Consider the following 18,768-nt stretch of genomic DNA (forward strand, 5'->3'; position numbering starts at 1 on the left):
TGTTAATGTTAATTTCCTGCTGCTGATAGCTAGTATTAATTTCGTTCACAACCAGTCAGCTAACTGACTTGTTCTAATACATTTGTTAGTCAGTGGGTCTCCTGAATCCTGATGGCCACACCAGCTGGGAGCAGAGCAGGTAAGCAGTCTGTGTAAGCGAAAGCGACGTCACCGTTGATGCAGGGCAAGGGCAGGGCTGCCATCATGTCATAACCATTCTCCTCATCTCTTACTACTAATCTTTCTCATCTCTTACTACTAATCTCTTACGGAGTATCCATCCGTCCATCTATCTATCTATCTATTAGAAGAAAGCCAAGAGGAAGTGTGCCTGGACCTGCATTACAAGAGACAAGTAGATAGATGACCTAACCCAACCCAGGCCAGGCCACCTGCTCCGACTCGGCTCTCCACCCCACATCCCACATCCTTCTCCCCTCCTGTCGTCTCTCTCGCCTCTGCTCTGCCTTCGTCGTATCGTATCTCCTCCCCTCTCTGTTTATCTCCGCCCTCCTCCACCTCGTCTTCTTGCTTGCTATCTAGCTAGCTCCACCTCCATCCACAGGCATCTCCGATCCCTCTTCCGTTAGTTATTAAGATAGTAGAAAATCAGTCAAAGAGGAGAATTGGCAGCCGGCGGTTCATCATCGTCATCGAGTCCACACAGCAAAAGAAACAGATTGATCGAGGAGCACGACTGTTGGGCTCCAGATTGAGGAGCAAAAGAAAGATATGGACAAGTACGAGCCCGTTCGGGAGATCGGGGCGGGCAACTTCGGTGTGGCGAAGCTGATGCGGAACAAGGAGACGCGGGAGCTCGTGGCCATGAAGTTCATCGAGCGAGGGAACAGGGTAAATTTTAAGTGTACTTGCTTGCTTGTTGCCTCTTGCCTGCCTTGCTTGCTGATGAAATTCCCACCGCTGCTGCTGCTTTGCATCCTGCTGCAGATCGACGAGAATGTTTTCCGCGAGATCGTCAACCACCGCTCCCTTCGTCACCCCAACATCATCCGCTTCAAGGAGGTGGTGCTGACGCCGACGCACCTTGCGATCGTGATGGAGTACGCGGCCGGCGGCGAGCTGTTCGAGCGCATCTGCGAGGCCGGGCGGTTCCACGAGGACGAGGCGCGCTACTTCTTCCAGCAGCTGGTGTGCGGGGTGAGCTACTGCCACGCCATGCAGATCTGCCACCGCGACCTCAAGCTGGAGAACACGCTGCTGGACGGCAGCCCGGCGCCGCGCCTCAAGATCTGCGACTTCGGCTACTCCAAATCGTCGGTGCTGCACTCGCGCCCAAAGTCAACGGTCGGCACGCCGGCGTACATCGCGCCGGAGGTGCTGTCCCGCCGCGAGTACGACGGCAAGCACGCCGACGTCTGGTCGTGCGGCGTCACGCTCTACGTCATGCTCGTCGGCGCATACCCGTTCGAGGATCCGAAGGACCCAAAGAACTTCAGGAAGACAATCTCGGTTGGTTTGTGTGCTTTGCTTGCTTGATTTGCTTACTGAATGACCTAGCAATTCAGCAATAATCTTTGTTGCCTGCGGGCGCTGCTGCTGCTGCTGCTGCTGCAGAGGATCATGTCGGTGCAGTACAAGATCCCGGAGTACGTGCACGTCTCCCAGAACTGCCGAAACCTGCTCTCCCGCATCTTCGTCGCAAACCCCTACAAGGTACACTATACTGTGTGTGTCTGTGCACCATGTCAATCAAATTAAAGCACGCAGATGACTGACACACACACGAACGGCAGAGGATCACCATGAGCGAGATCAAGAGCCACCCCTGGTTCCTCAAGAACCTGCCGCGGGAGCTCAAGGAGGAGGCGCAGGCCGCCTACTACAGCCGCCGGGGAGGAGACGCCGCCGGCGCAAGTGGCAGCAGCAACAATGCCAATGCCAATGGCAACGCCCCCGCCGCCACCTACTCGGCGCAGAGCGTGGAGGAGATCATGAGGATCGTGCAGGAGGCGCAGACGGTGCCCAGGCCGGCCAGACCCGTCTCCGGCTACGGCTGGGGCGCCTCGGACGAGGAGGAGGCAGGGCAAGACGAGGAGGAGGAAGACGACTACGACAGGACGGTGAGGCAGGTGCACGCCAGCGGGGAGTTCGACATCAGCAAGCTCCAGATCTGAATCTCATTAGCCTTCATTCTCCAAATCTGATTATTAGCATGCATTCTGTGTTCGTTCTAGTACTATTTACTTGTACATCATATCATATGGGCGAACGCGCCATTATTTTTTGTTAGCACCTCTCCCCCTTCCTTTTGCCCTCCTATTTTAGTTAAGTTGCTAGTGTTAACTGTTTCTCCGCTTCGACCTCGACTCACTACTTGATATGCATGTATGATTTTCATCTGGTAGTACAATCAGGTTAGTCAATGACATGTCGGGTCGAATCCAACATGTCACTAACACAAGAGCCTAGCATAGATCACAGAAAAAAAATATATAATCGATGGTGTTGTCTTAAACAAAAAGCAAAACTCACAAGCTTTCCCAGCTTACTTACACCATCTAACGCCTCAGAAGTTCATCATGTTCCGTACTCCCTAACACAGCAGAGCTACCCCAACCCCCACAAGAACAAGGAAATAATTACATTAACAATGCGACCGTAAAATTTCGGACTCGTACAGGACCAGCCCAAAGATGTAAACCATGCTCCATGCTCTTGCAAGCAGCGGCCCATCCCACCCGCAAGGCAGGAAACCTACAATATCCAACCATCCTCATCACCACTGCTGAAGGACCCCATCATATCATCACTTTCATCGTCCTCCCCTTCAGCATCACCCATAATATCCAACAAGCCCCCTCCCCCATCAAGGTCACCATCATCAATGAACTCTGGATCATCTTCAATTTCATCCGAACTGGGGATATCATCATCGCCACCATCATCGCTGCTGTTACTTAGATCCTCAGAATCCGATTCCCCTTCCAGCACGGGAGCAAGCACAACACCGTCATCAGAGTTGTCATCATCATCTTCATCGTCGGTGTCACCTGCATCCTCCGGATCTGAATCATCATCAGTTATTCGCTTCCTGCCAACTTCGAACAAGCGAGCAGAAGAGAACAGCTCCTGGTGATCATCCATAGCAACCACCCCGATAAGAGAATCATTGGGCTCAGTGGCAAGATCAAGGACACAGCGGTCAATTTGAACAGTTGCAATATCCGAGTAAGTCACGGCATCAATCGTGCGGAATGCAGGGAAAAGAGGATGTCTGACCCTACGAGCATTGATGGATGATGTTACGTCGTCAAGATTACGCCTCAGGATGGCATAGATAACATCACCAGTGCCATTAAACTTTATTACTGTCTGGTCCAGGGAAGGGACACTCCTCAAAAGCTTAAACTTCCTCAGATCCCACACCTCTGAGTTTAAGATCACCTGTAAAATATACGTGATGGAGATGATAAGGCAAACAAACTGGAACAAATTCCTCTTAAAATACTGGCATCTACAACAAATAATTTTGGTAGCAAAGCTATAGTGGATATATTTATCCAACATAATACCATGTGCTCAATATTCACAAGAGTTAAGAAGACCTGAAACAAGAATTGCTAGCTGCCTTAAATGCTGCGAAGCAAAGAGAGGGGACAGCTGTGGTTTAATGTGGAAAAAAAATAGGGTCCAATGAGAAAGGAAAATATCCCCGCCTCAGGACAAGCTTAAAAATATCAATCGCATTGGAAGAATTAAGCCTCATGGCCATGTGATCAAATGGATAGAAAGAAACTGCGGTTCGAAACATATGAGTAAACAAAATTAATTAGTATGGTTCAAGAAAGAAACATACCTCATTTCCTGCTGGATGGAAGCCACCGCCACAATAATCTGTGAACTGGTCAAACTGATGAACAGGATTTGCTTCTCGTGTATCCCACAGGACTCCATTCCAAAGCAACATTGTGTCTGAAGGACTAAAATGTATAATAGGTTGGATGTAACCGCGGCCTGAACTTGAATTGTTAGTGTTATCCGGAAGGCGTTGAGTAAGAGCATATGTCTGTACATCGTACAACTGAATCTCCCGTTGAGCTGTATCAGTAGAAAGGGCAGCAAATAAAGTTCCGGAGTGGCTAAACCTAGCAGCTTTGCAATCCTCAAATGTGTGCAAAGGCCCCCCAGATACCGAGAAGGCATCCCAGATCTTAACCTCATTTAGGCTGGATGTGAGAATCAGCTCATTTCCACCAGAATATGTGGACTCCATCATTGTAACAAGATGTTGGTGGCATGTTTGGGTCTCTAAGAGATTTGCCGTGTTGCAGTCAAATATTCTTAATTCACCTGTGTGGTTACCAGCCGCAACTCGAGATGCATCTCCAAGAAATGTCATGCAAGTCAACAGTGAAGCCTCGTCACGGCAAACACGACATTGCTTGAACCGACTGTATATAAAATGACGATCCCTACGAGGTATCTGGATCCCACTAAATTGCCTGCTTATCTCACGGCTTCCCATACGAGCAGATATGTTTGCTGGTGCACTAAGGCTGCGACTAGGCTCGGGGCAAACATGTGGGTGCACTAGAGAAAGTGGTGGCAAAGTTGTAACTGGAGCAGGACACTGACGATGTTGATGTTTCAAGTATTGTACCACCAGTGAATCGAGCGTCATTCGCTCTAAATTTCCTGACTGTTGATCAATCACACCAGGATGTGCTGTAGTTGTCACTGCTCCCGGCGTGCCTTGAGAATTGTCCAAGTTGTCAGTAGAAATGTTGTTGAAGTTTGTCCGACCACAATTAAATGAAGTAGGAGAATCTACTGCTACTGACAGACCTTTGCGAGTAGGAGCAGGAGTTTGGAATGCAGAAGGTTGGTATATTTGATCAGCTGTTGCAGGGCGTTTCACTGATGATGCAGAACTTTGATCCTTCACGTCCACAAACTTCCTCTTAAGTGGCAGTGACAGTGGTGTTTTATGCAATGTTTCTGCATCTCCAGTATCAGCCCCAATAGGTACAGGACTTTTAAGGGTGTTGCTTGCTCTATTACCAGAAATGGGATGCGGAGATAGAGTTCTTTGTGAGAAACTGGATGAGAAGGTTAGTGCCTTTTTCTTAGATGAAGGCAGGACAGAATCAGATCTCTGGTCAGACTGATCTGTGGATATATTTGTTTTCTCTGAGAGAAACCCCTGAACACGCCCAGAGGGCCACTGTTGCTGAACAGATGATGCTTCTAGGGCAGAAACTTGGTGAGCAGGAAGCACTGCTGCTGTCAATGGCAAAGGTGCAAGGCCAGCCTCCTTCTGCAGCATGGCGGCAGTGGCAGTGAAACCAGACCCAAGGAGATGTTCATGTATTAGCTGCATCAGTTCCCTACATACACAAAAAAAAGAGAAGAGAATAGATAAAGTAACAATAAGAACAGCTGGCAAGGTAACAAAATAGGGCAACCATACAGAAATCAAACCTTGAGTGGTAGGAGATAGGAGTAGCAGCAGCTATCCCAGCTCGCTCAATGCGCCTCAGTGCTGGAGCAGCAGCATCAGTTGCTGCTAATGTTGTTTCTTTTCCAGAATTCGTCAAGACCTGCCAAAGAAACGTATGATCACATAACTCATCTAAACCATGTTGCTTGTTTAGCTGTGCAGAGGTTCAAATCTGCAAAGTTATAATCTACAATCACATAAGGCGTAACCTCTTACCCCAATTAGTTCAATTGCCACATGGGTCAGCTCAGCTTGCCATCTTCCACTATCACCCCCCAACGTCTGGGCACTGGTATCACGGATCAGTTCTGATAATTTCTTGCCCACCTGAAACAATGAGTGCATAAATATCCACAAGGTACACATTCGAGATTTAATTGAGTAAACTAATCGTCTTAAGCTTTATGTAAAGGGTCCAAGAAGGACATCAGATAGAAGTAGCACGCCTGTATTAGCAGGGTTGCTTAATACTCCCTACATTTCTTTTTATAGGGCACATTAGGGTTTTAATGTCTTCAAAAGTATCCTTTGACATTAATTAAGGCATAATCTTTTGTTGATTGATACAAAAATTAATATCATAATCTAAGATCCACGCAATATGATCTATTGATACAGCTTTTGTACACCAAACGTGTATAATTTAACTAATTGATGGTAAAAACTTGGAAAAGTTTGACTTATTAAATCTTCAGAACAGCTAAACATAAGTATTGTTCTGTAGTACTCAGTACCTGGAGCTTTGTCAGTATATGTGCAATTGCATCGTCTCTGGCTAGACCCAGCAGGACACGGCAGGCAAGGGCTCTAATAGAATCTATAGCCACAGGATGTGTAACCATCCGAGAACTGAGAAGCTGTAAAAGAATTTTTATGCCATTGTTTGCTCTTACAACTTCACGAGCTTGACGATATCCTTGTTCCAATTGAGCAGCAAGACCAGGACCGCCAACTCCAACTCCTAACGTTATTCTTCGATCACCGACTACTCCAGATGGCACAACAGGTGTGCAGGGAGTTCCTTGATGTAAGGTATTATTCCTTTCAGAAGGGTTGACATCAGCAGATCGTTCACGAGATTCACCCTGATTTGCTAGAAGATTCCTATCTGAAACACTTTTTTCGAAGTTCCTGTCTCTGCTTTCTGAAACAAGTGCTTGCGCAGCTGCAGGTTGCTGATTGGCAGTTGAGGATGGCTTGTTACTGATAGATGGAGGTGGGCATACAAGATTGACGAGAACATTCAATGCTGGACAGATCACCTGATTCACAAAAACAGTAAAAATAAGAGTTGCAATTTGCAATGAACTTAGGAAACTATCATGGAATTGTAAAGGTTATCTAATTGATATTTTCAGAAGTGAAATCGCACCTCATGATCAATATAGTCGAAACTTTTCACAGCATCTAATAGAACAGCCATACCAACACGATTGTTGCTTAATGTTGCATGCACTATTGGCTTGCGGACGTTTGGGTGTGGCATAAGTGTTATAATGTGAAGAACTCCAATTGCATATTGAGTTAGGTCACGCAGATATCGATCGCCATGTGCCTGAAACTGCATGTGAAATCAGGTTAGTAACCAACCTTACATAACACAAAAGTGCATGTTTGTGCACATAGAAGTGTCTTTTACCTTGCATAACTCTAGCATAGTCATGTGACCATTTGAGGCCACAAATTTGTCCAGCACAGGCCAACGAGCTCTCACAAGAGCAGGGCCTAACTTTCTGTCCCGCTGGATCTGACGAAAGACAGCATCCATGGCCTCATTGCTAATGTCAAAAGGTTTGTAACCAGCTCTTGCACTAGAAGTGTTCCGAGCAATACTACGGATGCTTTTGCTTGGCCGAATGGAATCAACAAGCTGAAGGAGATGAGCTCTAAAGTATTGCCGCAGTGCAACACATGAATGGTATGCAACTTGCTTCTCTGATGCAGTCAAAACTTCGGCAGGCGACTGATCATTCCCTTGATTTATGTGGGAGGATCCTAGTCCGCCGGAGTTACCACCAGATCTTCCAGACGCACATCCATATAGGATATCAAGAAGCTTTTGCATCCCATCTCGTGCATCAAACAAATCCAGAACAGCTTTGAACACAAAAGCAGCAGCGAAAAAAATGGCTGCACTTTTTCTAGCTAAATCTTGTGGGCACTTAAGAAGTTGAAGTGCTAGTTCAACAACACTGTCAAGTGTGTCAGATGGGAGTGCACAAACACGTTCCATGGTAGACTGCAAGAAGAGTCAGAAGGTTAATATGGTAGAAAAAAAAAAGAAACAGCAGATCAGCATTAAGATTGCATCAACACAGTTTATGGTTTTGTGCCTACCTGAAGAGACCCAAAAGTAAATAAGCAAGCAGAAAGACCCATATATGTCTGATTAATCCTAGGAACAGAGAGGATCTTCTGAATACCACCACGATCAACAAAGAGAGCAGCAAATTTTCGGTGGGCAGCCAGTGCACAAATTAATTTAAGGACATCAGGAAGTAGAGCAAAGTGGTGGTGTCCCTCGTGCTCTTTCATGCTCCTTTGCAATAATGCAAGGCAAACATCAACACCTTTTTCATAGAGAACAGGACCCAAAGCTTCAACATACTCTCCCAAAATCTGTAGACACTGGATACTATATTTTTCTCTAAGTTGCAAGAGCTGCCCTTGGTCACTGATAACAAAATTTTCCAAATCCTGGTCTTTGCTGGTTTGCACAGCTTCTTCCACCGCACGCTCTTCGCCGACTTGGTTTGAGCTTCTGCAATACCAAAGTGAACGCTCAGGTAAATAATAGGGATGTGACAAAAAAAACAAATGACAAACAAAATGTCCGTGTCCGTAAGTATTTATCCCCATTACCGTGAGACACTTGTTGACACGGCAGCCTCTACTACAGCAGATGCAGCTTTCTCTGCAGCTAATACAACCGCATCACCATTACTTTCACTTTTCCAAACCTGCAAAAGTGTATCACATCAATAACAAGACCTAATCTATATACAGTATGAAACAGACGCTGAGAAGCTATTTCTGATATGCGCTTCAAAGATGTCCTTTTCCCATACCTCCAAAGCAGCAGATTTCACAAGCTCAGCAGCAGCATCACCTGCTGCTTTTACAGCATCATCAGGTGCATTTGCAGATCTGGCCTCGGACTCAGCGGCTCTCACTGCCTTCAAAACAATGTCAGATATATCCTTCAAGCCAATAATGCAATCCCTGAACCGGTCTTCATATTCTTCCCTGGAAATAGCGTTAAATGACTCAAGACCTGCAGATCTATCGTTCACATCAGTTGCCTTCTTTGGGTCATCAACCCTCACCGCATTCCTGTCTCTGATAGCCCGACCTCCTATTCTCAATCCAGAGGTTGGCGATAAAGGCGTTATTTCTGTTTCAGGCAAGCTTTCACCAGCTTTGCCCTTCACTCTAAGTCGAGAAGTGGCTCGATTCAGCTTTCTCTTCAATAGTTCACCATTTTCGCTGATATCTTCATCTTTAACAAGCCTGATCACAGAATGCTTTTCCCCAAATTTTGACTTTACGTCACAAATACTTGTACCATAAGATCGATCATTGACCCTATCAGCCTCGGGGGCATCAGAATTATCCAACAATGCAACAGTGTCATCCACTGACCTTTCTCCATGTACTTGCCTCATTCCAACACCAGGTTCATTGTCCTTCTCTGAAGTTAGGTCGGTTAATATTCCACACCCAACCCTTGTTCCATCCAGTCGAGAAACATCTTGAGCCAGACGTGATTTGCTCCTGCTATCATCTCTGCCCCGAGGATGCTTGGTGTCTTGTGGATGGTTAGAATCTTTCTGAGAAGATGAGGCATCCCCAAGGACTCTTACACGCAAAAAGTGCATGAGCTTCGCTGATACCCCCATATTCAAGACATCCTCCACCAATTGCCCACCACTGAGGTGAATAGAAATGCGAGAATTAGATAAATATCAACAGTAGCAAACGGATAACATTCAAATAATGAGACACTTTTCGAAGAGAAAAGAATCATTGAGATACACAGTACCTGCACAACGCCATAGCGAGCAACCCAATGGCATATGTTCTCAACATCTCAGCGTCTGTGGGTTTATTTCTTCCTAGATACTTCCATTCACATTCACTAGACGCTTCAGAATCCTCCGTTACCCATTTTTTAATATTCTCTATGATAGAGTCTTCAAAAGCATGGGGATACTGAGGCTGAGGAAAGGAAGCCAAAATGAAAAGTTAGTACGGTCCGAAAGAGGATAATAGACCGAGCACAGACAACAGCAAATAGTGTACACAAGACAAATGCATAGAGAGAAGCTAACCGTCCAAGTAGAATGGCAGCTCAGGAGCAGCCTAGCAGCAGCAGCACGTACGGCAACAGAGTAGGATGTATCCGACAAGAACTTACAAAACACCAACTCATAAAAGTCGTCGTTATCCTGTTGACATGTTTGAAGTAACAATGCTTAGTTACAGGGGAAAATGAAACTTGATGCATAAAGAAGTGCGAAGTAGGCTACTAACCCGGAACAGATTTGCTAGCTTGCCAATTGTATAGGTGCTCCTTGTGTTTGTGTTGTTAGGCGTAGGGTTAGATGCAGATAGCTGAAGATATCTGCAGAGGAGAAGAAATGGTTAACATGCAATCTAACAAGCATGGTGAATGTCCCTATATGGTATTGGGATGGCACCTCAAAGATATGCAAGTAGCTTACAAAATTTCAAATGGAAAGTTGCTGTTACAGTAAGTTTGAATGAAAGTGTGCAGAGTGTGTGGCAAATCAAAAGGTGAATGGCGGTTTTGCCTAGATGGTTAATTCGAAGCGGTGAGTCGCAAGCGAGATTGCAGGAGCATCGAGAGCAGTTTGAAATACATGTAACCCAGCCTGGTCCAGTAAAGCAGCAACAGACATGTGGTCGAATCGGCTGACAGGAATTGAGAGCATATGCGATGGAGGGAAGAGAATTGGGAGGTAAACTTGTGAGGCACTGACCTGGCTTCGTGGAGCTCACACATGGTGGCGAGGGTGTGGAGGAGGCGGGGATTGGGGTTGGGGTCGTGCTCGCGTTCGAGGATCCTGGAGATGACATTCTGGGCGCGGGCGAGCAGCGCCTCCTCGTCCTCTTGTGGCGGGGCGGAGGCAGGTTCGTCGGGGGCGGCGGCGGGGTCCGTCTCCGGCATTGGGGCCGGGCCGGGCGTGGCAGCCGGCGGATAGATTAGGGTTAGGGTTTGGCGGTAGGGTAGAAGGCGGTGCTGGGGTGGTTGCGAATCGAATTGAGGGGGGAGGGGGGGAGGGGGTGTTAATCGACGCGCGCCGCCAGGTCCAACTCCTCCGATCAATGGAAGAAGGAGAGGGGAGGGGAGGGGAGGCGTTGGCGGCGCGGGGCAGACGAGGAGGAACGCAACGCAACCTACGCAGGGGGTCGTTCCGTCAGGAACCTTCTCAGGCTTTCCTCTGCGCTCGCCGGGCGCCACGCCACGGGCTGGCTGGATCGCAGGCTCGGCCCATGTACTCATATGGGCCCTCGAATAAATGAAGCCGCAGCCCGCTAAAGCCCAACTTGGTTTGCAAATGAAGTTGTGAAATCTTTCGCTGTATAAATTGCTTGTGATTTGCCTTCACCTGTTAACCTATTTGTGAGATGTTTGTGGAAAAGATTTATTATGCCATCATTTCTCATTGCAACTGCAGCATTTCTGAAGAAAATAGGATTAAGTCTATAAGATCAATCATTTCCTGTACAAATTGCAAGTAACATCTGCATGATATTCACCAGTATGTCAATAGTAACATTCCCTTACGTTGGCCACTTGTTATTCTTTGATGTTTTTTCATCATTACTTAATGTATGTATTTTCCGAACTCATAATGATTGATGCATTGTGGAGACAACTCATGATATTTTACATTTAAAATATATTATAAGCTAGTGGTGTAAATTGGTGATTCTTATGTGCACCTCCAATCCTCTTAGTTTAAATATTGTACTGCTTCTCCAAAATAAAATTTTATTCTAAAAAATTAGCACAAATATTTGAACTAAAAAAAGTTGGAGGTGCACCTGAAAATCATCAATTTGCACTCCTATTACAAGCCACGGGCGGTAGGCCAAAATACAGGATATGCATAGGCCCAATATCCACGAGATATACACGGCCAGCCAAGTTTCTAGTCTATATACGATTTCCGCACCAAAAAATGGCCGGAGAGAGTGGCCACGTCATGGGCAATTTCCGGCCGTTGGATCGGCCGGGCGGACAGGCCAGATCGTGCGAGTCCGGTCATTTTGCATAAAAGTTCTCGGACTTTAGAGAAATCAACACACAATCCAGCCTCCTCTGTCAGATAATTTTGCGAAAAAATCAATAATTTTGTGAGATCAACCCACAGTCCAACCTACCTGGTTCTGAAAAATTTGCAAAGAAAATCTTAACTTTTCATAAAATCAACCCGCCATCCTAACACCCTCTCAAAAATTTTTAAAAAAACCATCGGATTTGAATTAAATCAAACCATGACCCGACCCGTTCCATTTGTTACTTCTACACGAGCATCGTTATAAGTGCAATTTTAATATCAAAACGCGTTAAAATAAAAAATTATTTAATATAGAAGCCCACGCAACTAGTGCAGCGCACCAACAATACTTGATCGGGGCGCTCGCACCATGGCCACCGGGCCCGATTGGTCGCCGCGGCCGCAGGCGCCGTGGTGTGCGTGCATTCGATCCGCTGCCGGCCATCCACTGACGGCCGGCCGGCCGGCCGGCGGCCAAAATGCATCACCGGACCAGCCGGACGTCGCTGTCCGTCGGATCGTCCATGAGTCATCTGCTAGCTGAAAAACCCTCAACGACATATCACTTATTAAATTCTCGCACAAGCAAACGCGGCAATATGTCACACTCAAGGCGGGATATGATATGATCGATCGGGGAGAGCTAGCTAGCAAGCGACGGAATTTAAGGGTGCTTTTAGTTGGGCTATAGCTTTTGCAAACGCTGTCGTGAGCTGTGGGCTATGGAAAATCTGCTGTGAAAAATTTGCTGCGGGAAAAGTAGAAAACCGTTTAGTTAGAGCAGCTGTGAGCAGTGGAAAATTGTGTGCTGTGGATGAAATACCTGTAATACTCCTGAAGGTTTATGGAACTGTCTATATACTAAAATACTCGTACAAATATAATATGTTCACTGTTTCGCATGTAAATATATCTTTTAGAAAGGAAAATATTAAATTTTCTAAGTTTTCATCCATATGGTCCACATAAATAGAACTATAGCAATTACACAAGATAAATGGCGATATATGTCAACATAAGCTTAGTGTTTGGCAATTCTGATTATTTTCGGCCGATTCTCTTATTAAGTGTTAAGATGTCTAAAGTGCCTCCGAGATTGACGATATCTTATTTTTTACTAAATACAAGAAGATGTCAATAATTTCTTTATTTTTTTAATCTTAAATAGATATACAATACATTTATAAGAAATTAAAATAATAATTAGCAGCCAATCCATACATCAACTTTGCACTAATGGTCCATTAACATATCTAAAATCTAACGAATCTTTACATCACCAATAAATTGCAATAATCGCATCACAATATTGCTTGTATTGTCTGTTCAGGAAGGAGCAGCCAAGACATATCGGTGTTCAGAGGATGAGCGGGCACAGCAGGGCTGGGAGAAAGTATCCGGGCGAGGCGGGGCAGCGACGGGCCGGGGCGAGGGGGGGCAACGCCGGGGCAGGGCAGCGCCGGAGCTGGCGGGGCGGCGCCGTGGCGGGGCGGCGCGGCGGCGATGAGGCGGGGCAGGGCGGGGTGGTGCCGGGGCGGCGCGGCGTCGGAGCAAGCGGGGCGGGGCGGCACCGGGGCGGTGACGGGTGGTGCGTCAGACGGGGTGGGGCGGGAGGCGGGGGTGGGATGCGGACGGGAGTCAGACGGGTTGGGGAGATTAGAACGAACCGTTTTTTTCATAACCAATGGTAGATGGGTATTTTCTACCCTAAAAGCTACTGAAAGCAGGGGGAGAGGTGCTTTTGCATTTGTACTACAGTGAAACCTGCTTTTGAGCAAAAGCACCTAGAGCATTTAAGCTCTTTGGTTGGTTTTTGACTTTTACAAAAGTAAAAGCACGTTGGAAAGTCCAACCAAACACACCCTAATTAAAAACACACCCTAATTAATGTTGATTTGAGTGCGTGATGGGTGATTGACGATGAGTGAGCGGTCATGACTATTAAACTACTAAATACCGACATACAACACGTTTAGTATTTAAATGTAAATGGAAGACCGTTTATAGGACTCAAACCCACAACCTTAAGGCTCGTGCGAGCCTCCCTTGCCATCCCATCTAAACATCTCATGTGAGTGTTAGGAGATGCATTTCTTTTAAAGTAATCCGTGTAGTACCATTTAGCACCGGATAAAAATACCACCCAGTACTAAATATCATCTTTTAATGTCACATTTTAATACCGGATGATATCATTAATCGGTACTAAATTGCTCGGCTATTTTACTACCGGGTTAAGATACCACCTTAGGATGATATTTAGTATCCGATAGTGTTACCATCCGATATTAAAATGACTCCCGAGTCTTAAAAATAGCTCTGTGTGTACCAATCGGTACCGGCGCGCGCGACGAAACCTCGTGTGAAGTGGACGTCCCTCTCAATCATTTCCTTCGTCTTGACTACCTCAACACATGTCAGTCATCTAGCTATACATCGGCGTCGTCTCTTAACTTTACGCCCGGCGTGTGCCCAAGTCAGTGTATATATAGTATAACATATATACTAGCATGCAAATAATGACGATGACGGTACGGTGAATAATAATATAATAATGATCAACGATCAGCAGCTAGCTTAGCCGGCCGGTTGATGAAGAGGGGTGGCGACGACTTCAGTACTGCAGCAAGAAGGCCGCATCAGCAGAGGGCTCGTACTGCAGCAGCTGCTGCTGCTGCTGCGACGTCGTCGTGGACAGCAGCAAGGTGTCGAGAAAATTCCAGTCGATGGCGCCGCCGGCAGCAGCCGCTTCATGATTAGTAGCAGTATTATTTCCTCCCTGCGGCTGGTGCTGTTGGATCGTCATGGGGACGAGGTGGTCAGCACAGGCGGTTTTGGCACTCGTCGGAGGGCTCTCCACCAGCTGAGGGATACGACTGATGACGACGAGATGCTGCCGCTGCTGCTGCTTATTGGACTCCGACGACAAGTCGTCGTCATCGGAGGACTACTGCCCATGCCACTACTAGAAAAAATAATTTGCAGCAATATTTTATTTTATTTAGAATGGGTCAAAATGTAATTTGTTCGTATAAAAGCAGCGGGGTTACTGATCTGCTCCTGGAATTGCATCTTTAGGAGGGGTGACGCCATCACCTGCTTCTGAAAATGAGTCATATTTTTAGAGGTGAGTCATAGCACCACCCATCTCTAAAGATGGGATTTGCAGGGGCGGGTGGCGCCACCCGCCCCTAGAAATAGGCCTTATTTTCAGGGGCGGGTGATCGCGCCACCCGCCCTGAAAATAAAAAAAAGGGTAGGGAAGGTTTTTAAACTTGCTTTTCTTCGAGTTTGGGCTCTAAGTTGATACTAATTTTATATCTTTTCTAAGCTTTTGGAGTAGTTTTAAAGTTCAAATAGAGCTCTCTTAGTGTACAAATTTCACTTTTTTGGATGTGTTTTGCTATAATTTTTTGAATTAATTGAATTTTCAATAAAGATGGCGCCACCCGTCCCTACAAATATTATACACTGAGGCTATTGCCCTATAGAACTAGAAATTTGTACCCTAAGACAATTGTGGCCTATAAAACTTGAAAAAAATATACAAAGTATATAGATTATACAATACTTAAGAGTGTGGAAACTAGTAAGTATGGCTTGAGTTGTATGAGATAGTAAGTGTTGGAGAACCATACATTATTGTTTCAACATTCTTAACTATTATGTACACTAAAATATAGTTGTCATATTTTTTTCTAGTTCCATAGGTGACAATAGCTTTAGGGTAAAAATTTCACCTTTTTGGGATGTGGTTTGCAATACTATTTGAATTAATTGAATTTTCAGTATAAAATTGAAAAAGACTTCCAGGTGCGGGTAGGGGCCCACCTGCCCCTACAAATCGATTTCCAGGAGCGGGTGGCGCCCCCACCCGCCCCTATAAATGTTTTTCAAATTAGTTACGAAAATTCAATTAAATCAGAAAAATAGCAAATCACATTAAAAAAGTTGAAATTTGTACCCAAAGGTTTGTGCCTTATAAAACTAGAAAAAAATACTAGATATATTTTAGATTATATAATGCATAAGAGTGCAGAAACTAGTAAGTATAGCTTGAGTTGTATGAGATAGTAAGTGTTGAAGAATACTACATTGTTGTTTCGACACTGTTAACCATTATGTACACTAAAATGTAGTTGTCATATTTTTTTTCTAGTTCTATAGGTGACAATAGCCTTAGGGTAAAAATTTCACCTTTTGGATGTGTTTTGCTATGTTTTTTGATTTAATTGAATTTTTATTATAAAATTGAAAAAAATTAGGGGCGGGTGACCCCCACCCACCCTGAAAACTGATTTCTATGGGCGAGTGGAGGGTCACCGCCTCCTAAAAATCCCTGCTCTATATATGTTGAACGGGCTGAGGATTTAGTAAAATTTTCATTTCATGCAGATGAGAGTGTTATGCTTCCAAAATTTCTTCTTTCCCGCCGTCGCCTCTCCGCGGCGGCTCGGCCCTCCCCCTTGCCAGTGCCTCTCCGCCGCGCGCCTCTGGATCCGGCCTGCCGCCGCGCACGCCTCCAGAACAGCAGCTGAAAGCATCTAGGCCCCTAATTCGAGTTTTGGTAATTAATGACAACGGTTTGTGGATTAACAATTCCTTTTGAGAAAATGAGTATAGGTTGATCCACGGATGAATGAGTGTTATTTGTGAACGTGTGGATTTTTAGAGACGATGAACAAAGCTTGGGCTCAAGGCAAAGGTATAAAATAGGGTCTTTTGAATTTTACCGGTCACAAGGTGTTTAGTGGTTGAAAAGTGACGGATTTGTTGGATAGATAGCCGTACTATCAAGAGGGGTTATGTACTCGTGCTTGACGGGTTTCTAGTGCCATTTTGCTCAAAATGTCTAGATGCATGCATGAGGGCTAACAACGCTTTGTCGGGTTTTGGAAAAGAACAAGTTAGAGAGCTAACTGCTCAAGCGCGGACGGTCCGCTCCATGTGCGCGGACGGTCCGCTACTGTTACAGAAGGTCTGGTGGAAATCTTATGTTGCGGACGGTCCGGCTTACATGGGCGGACGGTCCACCACTCTAACTATCTTCATTCCAGTAAGGGTGTTCTCTGGTCAGGCTTGTGGTCTGGTCCGCGGATGGTCCGCCGCTGGGGCGCGGACAGTCCGCAGGCTTTTTGATAAATTGAATCAGAAATATTGCTATCTCTGTTTGTTCTTCTAGGATGAACTGCGGACGGTCCGCTCTTTGGGAGCGGACGGTTCGCTGGCTAATTTTAGTGTTGTTCCAGAGACTGTTTCGTCTCTGCAGTTGTGGAACTCTTATCTGCGGACGGTCCGCCTATTGTGCACGGACAGTCCGCCAGGGCTGTAACGGCTAGTTCTGACACGCATTTATTGCACTCTGTCTCTCTAGCTTATAGCGGCGGACAGTCCGATTTTTGAAACCGGACAGTCCGCGATTTCGCAGAAAAGACTGTTACGGCTAGTTTTTGATGGGATGTCTATATATACCCAATGCCCGGCCATTGGGTCTCTCTCTTGGCCATTTGGACTGCATTCTTGACACTCTAGAGCTAAGACATCCCTCTCTCTCTCACACACACTTGCTAAGGATTTGCATTTTTGAGAGTGAGAGTGCTTCCTAGTGCATTGCATCAAGAGTTTGAGCTTTGTGGCACTAGAGAATCTTCAAGCAAGGATCATTGGTTTGTTACTCTTGGGAGTTGCCGCTCCCTAGACGGCTTGGAGAAGGTGATTTCGTGGAGCTTCTTGAAGGAGATTGTTGAGAAGCCCCGATTTCGGTTGTGAAAGGTTTTGTGCTCACCTTGCCGGAGTGGTGAAGAGCAACTCTAGTGAAATCGAGGTGTGGAGCGGTTCCTTGGTTCAAGCCGGCTCAAGATCAAGAAGTTCTTGATAGAGGAGCGGTTGATTCTTGGAATCCACCTCAACGTGGATTAGGGGTGACCGGCAAGTCATCGACATCACGGGATAAATTTGTGTGTCAAGCTTGGTTATCTCTCTTGCTCACTTTAATTGTTGTTTTATTTTGAGCAATTTACTTTACTAGAGCTTGAATTGTATCTTGTCACCCTAGGTTGCAAACCTCTCTAGAGATAGTAGTAGCATGACATAGGGCTTTCTTTTGTTATTAATTAAATTTCTGTAGTGTTGTTGGTTTTAGTTTTAAACCGCCTATTCACCCCCCCTCTAGTCGGTGTTTTTGATCCTACAAGTGGTACCAGAGCTAAGTACTCCATTAATTGCGGATTTAACCATCTTGGAGTAGAACAATGACTAGTGATAATGGAATTCATGTTGGGAAGCCACCGTTCTTTGATGGGAACAATTATGATTATTGGAAGACTAGGATGTCGGCTCATATCAAAGCCATGAGTAGAAAGCTATGGAGAGTAGTAAATGATGGATATGTCATTTTGGACTCAAAGAATTTGACACCCCTAGAAGAGGAAAATGAGATACTAAATGATCAAGGGGTCAATGTGCTTTTTAGTGCTCTTAGTGTGACTGAATTTAATAGAGTCAAGAGTCTCACTAATGCACATGACATATGGGAAAAGCTCATGAAAATTCATGAGGGCACATCAAGTGTGAAGGAGGCCAAGTTATATTTGCTTAAGGGCAATTTTAGTGAATTTACCATGAAGAAGGATGAGAGTATAGCCGAGATGTTCAACCGGCTAAATGACATTGTGAATGACCTCAAGGGACTTGGATTTGAGGTACCGGATGCGGATTTCAACCACAAGTTTCTTAGATGTCTTCCGGAAAGATATGACGCAATTTTGACCTTGCTTGTAAGGTCAAATGTGAAGACCACAACTCCCACACAAATATTGGGAGAAGTTCTCACCCATGACATGTTCAAGAAATCTCAAGATGAAGCTCATGGGGGAGAAATTGATATGAAAAAGAAAAGTGTGGCATTCAAAGCTCATGATAGCAAAAAGGAAGAAGAAAGTGGGTGCCAAGAAGAAGAATCGGATGAAGAGATGGCTCTCTTTGTCAAGAGATTCAATA

The 18,768-nt window shown here is 45.5% G+C and overlaps 2 protein-coding genes across 2 annotated transcripts; one reads left to right on the top strand and one right to left on the bottom strand.

The window, feature by feature from the left end:
* Positions 1-287: 287 nt before the first annotated feature.
* On the top strand, positions 288-2,271 carry LOC112899580 (serine/threonine-protein kinase SAPK5). The gene is made up of 4 exons (XM_025968102.1): positions 288-852; positions 949-1,470; positions 1,576-1,674; positions 1,755-2,271. Exons 1-4 carry the CDS (start codon positions 733-735, stop codon positions 2,133-2,135), a joined length of 1,122 nt encoding a protein of 373 aa, XP_025823887.1. The 5' UTR covers positions 288-732; the 3' UTR covers positions 2,136-2,271.
* Positions 2,272-2,434: 163 nt separating this feature from the next.
* LOC112899579 (DDB1- and CUL4-associated factor homolog 1) lies at positions 2,435-10,864 on the bottom strand. The gene is made up of 14 exons (XM_025968101.1): positions 10,465-10,864; positions 9,995-10,085; positions 9,793-9,909; positions 9,504-9,679; positions 8,530-9,391; positions 8,324-8,421; positions 7,799-8,222; positions 7,101-7,700; positions 6,834-7,022; positions 6,196-6,723; positions 5,678-5,788; positions 5,443-5,561; positions 3,818-5,348; positions 2,435-3,405 (listed from the first exon to the last, which is right to left on the bottom strand). The coding sequence occupies exons 1-14, from the start codon at positions 10,650-10,652 to the stop codon at positions 2,716-2,718; spliced, it is 5,724 nt and encodes a 1,907-aa protein (XP_025823886.1). The 5' UTR covers positions 10,653-10,864; the 3' UTR covers positions 2,435-2,715.
* Between the last annotated feature and the right edge of the window lie 7,904 nt (positions 10,865-18,768).

This window comes from Panicum hallii, chromosome 7 (genome assembly GCF_002211085.1).
Source record: "Panicum hallii strain FIL2 chromosome 7, PHallii_v3.1, whole genome shotgun sequence".
NCBI lineage: Eukaryota > Viridiplantae > Streptophyta > Magnoliopsida > Poales > Poaceae > Panicum > Panicum hallii.

Excerpts from the sequence above, each read along its gene's own strand:
- LOC112899580 (XM_025968102.1), top strand. The coding sequence starts at position 733 with ATGGACAAGTACGAGCCCGTTCGGGAGATCGGGGCGGGCAACTTCGGT. Across the intron at positions 853-948 it reads TCATCGAGCGAGGGAACAGG|ATCGACGAGAATGTTTTCCG; the intron begins GTAAATTTTAAG and ends ATCCTGCTGCAG. Across the intron at positions 1,471-1,575 it reads ACTTCAGGAAGACAATCTCG|AGGATCATGTCGGTGCAGTA; the intron begins GTTGGTTTGTGT and ends CTGCTGCTGCAG.
- LOC112899579 (XM_025968101.1), bottom strand. The coding sequence starts at position 10,652 with ATGCCGGAGACGGACCCCGCCGCCGCCCCCGACGAACCTGCCTCCGCC. Across the intron at positions 8,422-8,529 it reads TGAAATCTGCTGCTTTGGAG|GTTTGGAAAAGTGAAAGTAA; the intron begins GTATGGGAAAAG and ends ACACTTTTGCAG. Across the intron at positions 5,349-5,442 it reads CCTATCTCCTACCACTCAAG|GGAACTGATGCAGCTAATAC; the intron begins GTTTGATTTCTG and ends TTGTGTATGTAG.